Source organism: Hordeum vulgare, chromosome 2H (assembly GCF_904849725.1).
Source record: "Hordeum vulgare subsp. vulgare chromosome 2H, MorexV3_pseudomolecules_assembly, whole genome shotgun sequence".
Taxonomy (NCBI): Eukaryota; Viridiplantae; Streptophyta; class Magnoliopsida; order Poales; family Poaceae; genus Hordeum; species Hordeum vulgare.
The window spans coordinates 621,597,523-621,608,571 of NC_058519.1; the positions used below are offsets into that span (position 1 = coordinate 621,597,523).

General features: G+C 41.9%; 1 protein-coding gene across 1 annotated transcript; it reads right to left on the reverse strand.

Annotated features, from left to right (window-relative positions):
* Positions 1 to 205: 205 nt before the first annotated feature.
* Positions 206 to 6,537, reverse strand: LOC123427954 (helicase-like transcription factor CHR28). Its single transcript, XM_045112099.1, has 13 exons — positions 6,349 to 6,537; positions 5,336 to 5,747; positions 5,010 to 5,213; positions 4,716 to 4,894; positions 4,539 to 4,610; positions 4,373 to 4,447; positions 3,328 to 4,282; positions 2,686 to 2,816; positions 1,936 to 2,163; positions 1,778 to 1,819; positions 1,074 to 1,688; positions 751 to 960; positions 206 to 634 (listed from the first exon to the last, which is right to left on the reverse strand). Exons 2-13 carry the CDS (start codon positions 5,670 to 5,672, stop codon positions 533 to 535), a joined length of 3,150 nt encoding a protein of 1,049 aa, XP_044968034.1. The 5' UTR covers positions 5,673 to 5,747; positions 6,349 to 6,537; the 3' UTR covers positions 206 to 532.
* Between the last annotated feature and the right edge of the window lie 4,512 nt (positions 6,538 to 11,049).

Genomic DNA, 11,049 nt, shown 5'->3' on the forward strand with positions numbered 1-11,049 from the left:
AAGAAACACAACCATGAAAGCGGTACAAGATCTGGATGCACAGTTCGACAGATAAAATATTAAAAAAATAAACAAAAAACACAAAAACACAAAAAACACACAGGCTGTGACAAATGTGACAAAAGGTGGCAGTGAAGTTTGCAAGGGATCGGATAAATTGTTCACCCTCTGCCTAAACAAACAAGGTGGCAGTTGCCTGCACACATAACTTAAACACAAGTTTATGTATATCATCAAAGTCATCAAGTTTGACCAAAGGTACGACCATAACATCATGTTTTCCCTTTCTCAAATGAGAGCATACAAATCAAAACGAATCATCTTGCCCACATGTCATATCAAGAGACAAGGGTTTCTTATCTAGATACGTGAGACTTTCTAGGGTCAGCAGACCTTTGGGCGTAAATTAATTACATGAGCCAACCGGCTCCACAATAACACCGCTGCAAAATAATCGAACGACAGGTGCTCCAAAAACCTGTGCAAAACAAGCTTTGCACAATAGCTGACGCCAAGGCCCGCGATCAGCTCCCTATATGTTGAAGAGATATCCGAGATCTTCCACGGTGAGCCGAGTTGAGATGCCACCTGATTTCTCGCCGAAAGCTGATTCTACCATCTCTCTTTTTTTCGCCTGGCAACAGAAACATACACAATTTGTCACGACAAAAACACAGGGAGAAGTATAAAGGGTGGGACATACAAACAAGTAGACTAGTAGAGCGCCAACATGTCTGGACAAAGTATTACCTGCAGAGCTAAGATTCGATCTTCCACCGTGCCATTGACTGTGAAACGAGTGACAGTCACAGGACGTGTCTGGCCGATTCTGTGGGCTCTATCAACTGCCTGGTCCTCAGCGTAAGGGTTCCACCAGGGATCGAGCATGATCACATGGCTAGCAGCTATCATGTTTAGGCCAAGATTACCAGCCTTCAGTGACATGAGCATCACTCTAACCTGAATGAGGAACGGAAAGAGTTTTTTTCTGAATATTTGTTGTTTGAATGGTGGAGATGAATATTATTAGTTTCTAATGCAATAAGCTGAAAAAGAAAAAGAGTGGAACGTACCTCTGGGTCAGCCTTAAACTCTTGCACTGCTTCTTCTCTATCGTCAAGGGACATTGACCCATCAAGCCTTCTGAAGTTTATGAAATTGCTATTCAGTGAAAGCTCCAGGACGTTCAGCATACCAGTCCACTGGGAGAAGACTATTGCCTTAGGAGTATCACTATCAGCAGGGCCATGTGTGTTGAAGATTGATTTCAGCGTGTCAACGGCACCCTTGATCTTTGAGGAGATGTAACTGGCTTCACAAATCGAGGATGATTCATCTGCTGCTGCTGCTGCTGCAGAACTATCTGCTGCTGATGCTGCTGCTGCTGCTGCAGAACTATCTGCTGCTGATGCTGCTGCTACCACTGCAGAACTATCTGCAGCTGCTGCTACCACTACAGAACTATCTGCGGCTGCTGCTGCTGCTGCAGAACTATCTCCTGCTGCTGTTGCATATGACTCCAACTCATCAGAGATACAGAGCCTTAGTACTGGGCGTGAAAAAAGCAATTCAGAACATAATTTCTGTTTGCAAACAGGGCAGACTTCCTCTTCACTTAAGCTCTCTTGTGCACATTCATAGCAGAAAATATGGCAGCATGTTGTTATAACAGCATTCTCCGGTGGTTCCTGCAAAACAAGGGGACAAGCTAAATTATTCTATACACATTAAAATAGTTGTGAAAGAACAAATACTTCAGCTAAATAAAAACAACAACCTTTGGTCCTGTGCGAGATTCCATCCCATTATTTCTATGCTCCTGCAGAAAAATGAATATTCCAGAGGCAAGGTAACAATTTTTACACATACAGATGTTGACATACAGATGTTGAATAAACTTTAAACATACATATGTTGAGTGACCAGGCTGCTTACCGCACATATCATACAAATTGGTCGCCGTACTTCCAGCTTTTCGAGCAAATTCATCACTATTTCCCTAGGAAGTTGTTTTGCCATTTCTATGGAAGCTGGGTCAGTATAATTTGTTTTATTGCTCATATCCTTCAGAAGATAAGGGTGATCACAAGCTTGCCGAAGCCGCAGCAGCAATACAAGAATGTTTGCATAGTTTTGTTTTATTGTTCCAGCAGCAGCAAATTCCTGCGGTATAAACAGGAAACATATGAGCAACACAAACAAAAGGATATTTTGTGGGAAAAAAAATAAAGGTATAAATTATTAAGAGCATCAATGTTAAACTGACTGCTAAACATAATAGCTATAATGTTAAATGCAAATATTCTGATTATGTTCATGAAAAAAATAGCTAAGGTACCGAACAATCCCTCTGAGCCCAATACAGTTTAAAAAGCTCACCGGATAGAAAGGTTCTGGGTCGGTATGAGACAACCGGGATAACAAATAGTTTGGGAAGTATCAATAGACAATATATAATCATACTATTCTAAGAGATATTCTTATAAGCCACAACTGAGTTGTGATAACTCAAACTGAGCTGTTTTTCTTTTACTTCAAAAAGTGCACAGGAGATACTGCTTTTGAGATTAGACAACATTAATGCACCCTAATTGCCAAAAGTTTAGATATGATCTAAACACAATATCCAACTGAGTGACCAAGGATGTAAAAACTTAATAAAATTAAGTTCGTAAACGAACCTACCTTGAACTTTTCCCGAGAACCTTCTTCAAGAGCCAAATAGAAATACCGCTCCTCTTGTGTGAAATTTATTTTCTTCAGCTCTATTGTCTTTGGAGGTACTTTTATAATTGGTTCTCCATCAAGTAGTGTTTCTAATGGAAACAGTTCAGAAGTGAATCAATGCCAGAATATCTCAGCCAACGAAGAACCAAGTTACAGTTAAGAGTACTTTAAGAGCAGCTTACAAGGTTAAAGACAAAAAAGATGATGGAGCTGGTGTCCAAGGAAACGGATTACTATACGCAAACAGCAAATAAATAAAATCGAAAGGTGATTACTGCCTAGATAATTGGTTCCCTATAATTCTGTACTTTGTTCCTGCTCATTCAGTTTCTAGTTTTCATATGTATTTAATGGCTGGCAGAACAGGAGACATTTATGCTAATAAATGTACATACAAGAAAATGCATTTTCCAAGACAATAAAGATAAATTCATGTCGCCATATAGAATGTCAGTCAAATAAATATATGGTTATTATGCTAAATTCGGTTCTGTAGGCCAAGGTGAGTGGATCTTACACCTTTACAGCATATAGATAGCAAAAACGTACACAATTGCAGACAGATATATGTAGACAAACTGTCAAAGTATTTTATTTCACCTTTTGTACGCCGCAGCAGAATTATCTTCAGGACAGTTTGAAGTTTCTTATATCCCTGACTTGAGCCTCTAGATATTGGGCCCTTTATCATTGAGCGGAACAAACTAAATGAAGAATACGGCTCATATTTCAAAAAGCGGAAATAACTGTACAGATCGTCAATTGTATTTTGCATAGGTGTACCCGATAAGCACCATCTCCTTTTTGCTTTTAGTCCACAACAGGCTCTAGCAGATTTAGTGTGGTGATTTTTTATTGTTTGAGCTTCATCAAGCACAACTCTAAACCATCTCACTCTGGCAAGTGGGCCACCACCCAGGTCAGCGTCGGAACTGCTAAGCTTCTTTTTCTTTATTGCCTTTTTCTTGGTCTGTTTAGACAGTTTTCTTTTCTTACGAGCAGCAAAATCTGGACATATCCCATACTTTTCATCGATATTTGGCTCCATGTCATCATCAGAGTCTTGTTTGGGCACTTCTTGGCCTACAATGGTATATGTGGTCACAACAACATCATATTTTGCCAACTCAGTTGGTTTTGTAGTCCTTGAACTTCCATGATAAACCAAAACAGATAATCTAGAACTTTCAGTAACCTTGGCTTTGATCTCACTAGCCCACTGCTTAAGAATGCTAGCCGGACAAACCACCAGTGTTCCTGCAGATGGTCTAGTAGCAGACCTCGAGATTGATGCAGAACCCACTCTGGCCTTCTTCCTGGGCTCAACTTTAACATTCTTGGCCATATTATTAAAAGCACTCCCCGACAAACTAGAACAGAGCTCATGATCAAGACTGTCTGAGGGTTCCTTCTTGTCCATTGCCATCACTATATCATCATCATCAAGGTCTAATGGCACAGAATTTTTACTGTCGGAATCAGCAGACATGAAGTTAGACTGCTGAACCCTCTCCTTTTGTATTAGGGAAATTGTTGATATTGTCTTCCCAAGACCCTACAACATGGAAAATTATCGGGCGCTAAGAAAAGGAGAAGTGGTAAAATAATTAACAGAAAGTGCAACAAGCTAGGAAATGAAAATAACCTGATCATCTGCCAAAATTCCACCTGGACAATGCGAACTATTCTCCTTGGAGAGCATCCAAGCTAGTGCTATTCTCTGCCAAACATAAAAGAACATAGCAGTGAACAGGATAGCCAGAGCAAACATACCAATTACAACAGCTGAGATTTTAGAAGTTGAAGTTTACCTGATGCTTAAGGAGTGATATGGACAAAACACCTTCAGGCAGATCTTCTTCCTTTGTTTCCTGACTGATATGCTGCATAAAAGTTTTGTTTACAATCCATAGTAATTAGAATCCGATCAAAGCCACCAGGCAATTAAAACACATATGATCTCCACAGTGACTTGTAACATTATATACCTGTAGCGCTTCTTCATATATAGCTCTCTCATCACAACCAAGAGGCCTTTTTTCCCCGTTTGGATGGCTTTGCGTGCTAAAGCCATTGGAAAATTCAGGGCCATTAACTGGATTAAAGGACGGCATTGATGGAGGAAACATCCTATGTGAATGTGGGCCTTCATACGCATAGACATCATCTGACAGTTACAAAAGGCAAAAAGGCATCTTAGTTACGGTTTGCACCAGCATGATTACTTTTGTACAATTACACCTATTATAGTATTACAAAGGAATAAGGTACATACTACGCACCATTATCGCTATCAGTTTTGACCTGGCTGCTACCAAAAGGTGGTTTCCAATCTACTGATGTTGCAGATGAAAACATCCCAGTTCCATCATCAGCACTTGTTCCAACATAATTAAACCTTGCAGTAAGATCCTCCTCGTCACTCAAACTTGGATGACTGATTGGAAATGATTGAGGCGGAACAGAATACATATAGATATCATCATCTGAGAAATTTGAACAGTGAAGAAACATTAATCTTGCTTACTAGTCACAGGCTGCTGCAGCGGTGCCCTTTTAAAAATTGTTAATTGTCAGAATTAATCAAGGATAGATGCAGTGTACTCACCATCATCAATTTCCTGCTTGGTTTTACCGTATGAGGAATCATATAGCATCAGCGAAGAACTTGAGAGAGGATAGATCCTGTGTGACGAACCAGCCGGAGATCTATAAGAGCATGAAGCGTGATTGCTACTTATCCAATCATCATCATCCAAAGTGATTGGCTGTTGTGCATTATTCTTGGCAAACGGCGTGTTGAGTAAAAGAAGAGAGGAGTCAACTCCATCTATAGGGACAACATTGTCTTTTCTGTCCTCTGAGCACAGGTGAGTGATGCCTTTGCCTTTTGAACACAATTTAACATCGTCCTCACTATCTGAACACAAGTCAATAATCTCCATGTTGGTGACTATGCAAACTTGTCAGCTATCCTGAGCAACGGCCGGGGCGGTCTTGTCGATCGAAGTGTCTAAATCCTGAAAGAAGCCAAGCACACGTTAGCTGGCAATAACAACGCCTGTACTAAATAACAAACAAATGTGGGCAAGATAAAAATGTGCAAGAAGCAGGTGGATAAACCTCTCCGACAGCAATGCGTTCAAAAGCCACAGCAGTGGCTGGAATTGCGGTCTCAGATTCAACAAAGAGCTACACTGAAACCTGAACGGTTTTGTATTTTTCAAACCAAAGGCATAACAGGAACAGGACGGTGTCGTAAGACAAGCACATGTGGCAAACTACGTCGCGGGCGACTAATTTATATTTGAAAGAGACGACGGGGCAATGAGGACAACCGAGTCGCGCACGAATCTACGGGACGCGCAATCCTAGTCGGTCTCGCCCACGATCGGCAAGAGCTGCCCCAAGCCGCCGACGCGGCCGGTTCCTTCGGAGCGCCCGACCTAGGCGGAATCGGATGAATCCCTCGGCTTCCCACCGCGGAAGGATCCGGCACCGCCCCCCCCCCCCCCCCCCCCCAAACACCGGCCAACCCCAGCCTCCCCCGTCGAAAAGAATTAAAAAACGCCTCGCGACGCCATTCCGTCCGAACCAAGATTCAAAAAAAAAAAAACTCACCCCCAGGAAAGCGACGGCGGGGAGAGGCCAGGCCGGAGCCGGCGCCGGGCCGCGCGGGCGGCGGGCGGGGATCGCCGGGGGCGCGGCGGGGAGGAGGTGGCCGACGGGAACCCGGCTGGCTGCGCCAATGGGATCGTGGGCGAGGGGATTTAGGGAGGAAGGGCGGTTCGTTGGTGGCGGCGGGCGGGCGGGCGGGGGTGGGGCGTGGCCTGGGACTTAACGGGCGACGGTCGTCGCCCGCCCCCCTCTCGGGTCACTGTCTGGTGGGGCCGGCGCGCGGGGGGCCCGCGTGTCGGCGGGGCATGGTGGAGCGGGAAAGGGAATGTTCGGATTGGCTGGGAGGTTTGGATTTTGGAAAAGCTCTGACGAGGAGGGTGGGTATCCGGGGGCGCTTGTGAAGGAAGGAAACCCGACGGTGAATGCTCACGGCGTGACCCTGTACCGAGAGCAAGTACAATAAAGTGACATAAGCAATAAGCAGGTTATAAGGATTATAATATTATATCTTTGCTTAGTTGGAGGAGAAAGAAAAGAAGCGGGCTCTTGATGAGTAGCCAGTTGCAGCACGAGACACAAGACACTTTGTGAGATTGTAAGGTGGGTCAACTACTACTAAAGTAGGAGTAGTACACATCTAAAATTTATTATTGGCCTGTTTGGATATTCTAATTCGGTTAGAGGTCAGAGTTAAATTCTAACTCTAGACTAACCCTGAACTAACTCTAACCAAAGAGGTGTTTGGATGGAAGGGTTAGATTGTCAATAAATGTACTTTTTCCAATCATTTGGCTCCTTTATCTAGGATTTTGTGTGGTGGAGGGAGAGAAAAAAGTAACTTTTTCTGGGCCCCACCTAACTCTAACCCAAAAAAGCACCTCTTGGGTGGGTTAGATTTTTTGAGTGGGTTAGATGCATCTAACCCACTCTAACCCACCCTGTTTGGATTTTTGAGGGTTAGATGAGTTCAATCTAACCAACTCTAACTCTAACCGTAGGATCCAAACAGGACCATTGTATATGCCGGCTATTGAGTTGAATCTATATGACATGGCAACTCCTTAGGGCATATCCAATGATCGTATGATCATCGTTGGTAAAATTGCCACATAGATGATTTTGATGACATGGCGTATAATAAAAGAAGAGAGAGAATGACATCGTATGAACTTGAAGCAACGGTTCACGCACAAGCTCCAAGGCAAGTATGGTTATTTCTTCCATATTTAGTGGACCCCCTTAGTTATTTTACATACGATTAACATACACTTCATTGAAGAGATTGTATGATGTGCTGTTGGTTGTTGATGTGGACACTTATACCAACGATTGAACATACGGACTGTTAGAGATGCTCTTATAAACGGTTGTTGGCTGTATTATTAACCATGCTCTTACCGTTGGCTGACTGACGCGTGTGATTGCTCGTTGCCCGTATTTATTTATGATTTTTTTTCTCAATTACGTAGAGTATTTATTTATGATTTTACTACTTCATAAATTTGTGATTGGATGTTACAAAGGAGAGACACTATTAACAATGGTGAAAATAGACACGAACCAATCTATGATTGAATGGTTAGAATAAAAATGATATTCCTAGCCCATCAGGATTAAGTCACGATGCTCGCATTATTTCTTTATTTAATTCAAAATTTTCGTCGATCCACATACAATGAAAGAAAATGGTATGTTTTTCATCGATGACGAGACGTCTATGATAACTTCATAAATCTTAAGGTGATATGTTAGTTTAGTCTCACGAAGATGTTTATAAAAATAAGATGTGTGTGTGCATTTTTAAAGATAAATATATTCACATATACATGAGTGATTACGTATGTATTATGTTAACAAAATTTTCAAATGGGCAATGAAGAAAGCATGAAAAGATTGTTAGTGTTTTTACCTTCTCTTTGAATTTTTAGTTTGCTAACCACGTGTCCCATGCCGAGGGTGTTTCTACTTTTTCAACGTATCCAGATACCAGATTGATGCCCTTCTTGCTCCGCATGCATGGTGTATGACGATGTGACAATGCATACATATTGTCGTAAGAGCATCTACAGCCGAATCTCTCAAGTGATCCCTCATAAAATTTATGGACACTCCTGTCACTGATCGGACACGAGAGAGAGAGAGAGAGAAATGACCCCTCATACTTATATGTTCGAGATGTCCGCGAACCTTCATATCCATTCCAAATATGAAAAGAATATGAGGGCTCACGGACGCGTCCGATTAGTCCGTCACATAGGACGCGACCCCATCACGTACCATCCTTTTCTTTTCTTTATTTATTCTTTTCTTTCTTTCTTTTCCTCTCTCCCCCAATCACGTGCAAGTGACCGAACATATGAAAAAGAAAATGAGAAATGTGGCTATATGGACTAACCGGGACACGCCCGAGCACTGACCGGGCGCGTCCGCACGCGTCTGAGGGGCCGGATTTGCAGCTGAGATTTAAAGTGCTTTGAGTCCCATGCCATATTTAATTCATAGAGATTAAAGAAAGAAAATTAGTGATTATACATGCATCATTTTCTACATTCACCATGCAAGTCCAATGAGAGGATGATGCTACATTTATTGTCTCACAAATTAAATATGTGAGAAATATTTCATTGACTAGTTAAAGCTAGTGTCATCCACTTACAATTCACATTGGTTAATGTGATTTCAGATACGAACCTTAGGCTGACCATAGTGGGGAGTATCATATAGTAGTACCATGCATATGATACTATTATATGATACTACCTCCATAATGCATAGTATTATAAAGTAGTATCATAGATGACCTTATTTATTGACATGCATGACACATAGTAGCATATCATTTAACATATTACAGTATCTACATATGTTACTCTAATCCTCTCTCTCTTCTTTAGTTGTCTGCCACATCATCATGTTTGCTAGTCTCAGTTACATGATACTACCTAAGTTACTCTCACTAGGACCAGCCTTATAAACCGAAAAGCAGAGAGTACGGAGCAATGAGTGAGAGGACGAGATAACAAAATGGAAATCACGTCGGCCGAGCTGCATCGAGCACAATGCTAAGTACTCCCTTCGTTCCTAAATATAAGTCTTTATAGAGGTTTCACTAGTAGACTACATACGGATGTATATAGACATACTTTAGAATATAGATTCAATCATTTTGCTCCGTATGTAGACCCCTAGTGCAATCGCTTAAAAGACTTATATTTAGGAACGAAGGGAGTAGTATGCATTTATTCCAGTAGACGGTGGGTGCGTGTCAGCAAGATTCCAAAGGTTGATAAAGTCTATGTCAATGCATCGTCTCTTAGCACGTAATAATATGCGTAATAAAAACATAAGAAACAACTAGTACAATGCATTGTATCGAAAAATAATGATTTATGGCTCATGCATGCATGTGATTGGGTTAGCACTTTTTTTTGCCTATGGTCACGCGCAAGGTTGTATGTTAGCTAGTATTCCCTCCGTTCGCCAAAAAAATATGCATATAGAGATTTGCATGTAGACTAAGAGAAACCTTCATGACATAAGGCTGGTCATAGTGGTAAACCTGAGAATGGTTTCATACTTGAACCATACTTAAACCATACCCATTCATTTATCTCTCAAAACCATACTTGAACCATACCCATTTAATGTCATTTTTAGCCCATCCAAAACCAAACCCATTATTTTTTCCACCCAAAACATAACCATGGGTTTAAACCCAATACATAACCATGGTTTGCTTTAATGTACATATGATTGCACAAATTGACATGTTAAGAAACAAATAAGATAAAAAAGGCATAAGTGCATCTACAACAGTTTAGAAACAAAGTAATCCTTGAGATACAGTCAACACACAGTAAGAGGCAAAAAGAACATGCCCATGGCTAATAAGCTCAGGGCCGGCCCTGGGCCAGGGCAGCAGGGGCGACGGCCGGGGGCCCAGCTAAAGTAGGGCCCCCGAGCTAGTGCTGCAACCTCTAGACACATACAGGGCCCGAGCTTATACGTAGTAATGGCCCAACTTGTCCAGAACGATTTCTTATGCATGCACAAGGCGATCGACCTGAATACCTGATTCCTGCACGCCGACGCCGGTTCCTTTTCTCGCCTGTTCGCCTCCAGCCCTCCACAAATCGTCCGATCGAGGCACCGGGCAAGGGGCGATTCCTGCAACAGCGGCCGATGCAGGGATGCAAGGAATTCCTTCATGAGAGAAAGCCAATGAGGTAAATCTCTAGATAAATTTATCTTATCTAAAGAAACCTCATCCGAAGAAACCTGTGAAAACCTATGTAATGGTATGAACTTCAGGGGGTTGTGGTTCGGAATAATCTACGGATGCTGTTGCTGCTGCCTGTTGGCCATTAACATCCACCAAGTCGTGCAGATCAGCAGATGCTGTTGCTGCCTGTTGACTACTTCTACTGAATACGTAAGTACCGAAGTACGTACATGCTTCTACTGAATACGTGAGAGAATGTAGACTAAATTGCATGGATAAATCTACATGGAGAAAATCTTACATAATTGCTTACAACAACCTGCAAACTTGTGCTTCTTGTTTCTTTGATGATTGGAACCAATTCTTTTGCTTTTTACAACCTGCAGGCTTGAGTACTATAACCAATTTTGTTGCTTTTTACAACCTGCAGACCTGTGCTTCTTGTTTCTTTGATGATTGGAACCCAGATTTTCAATTACTTA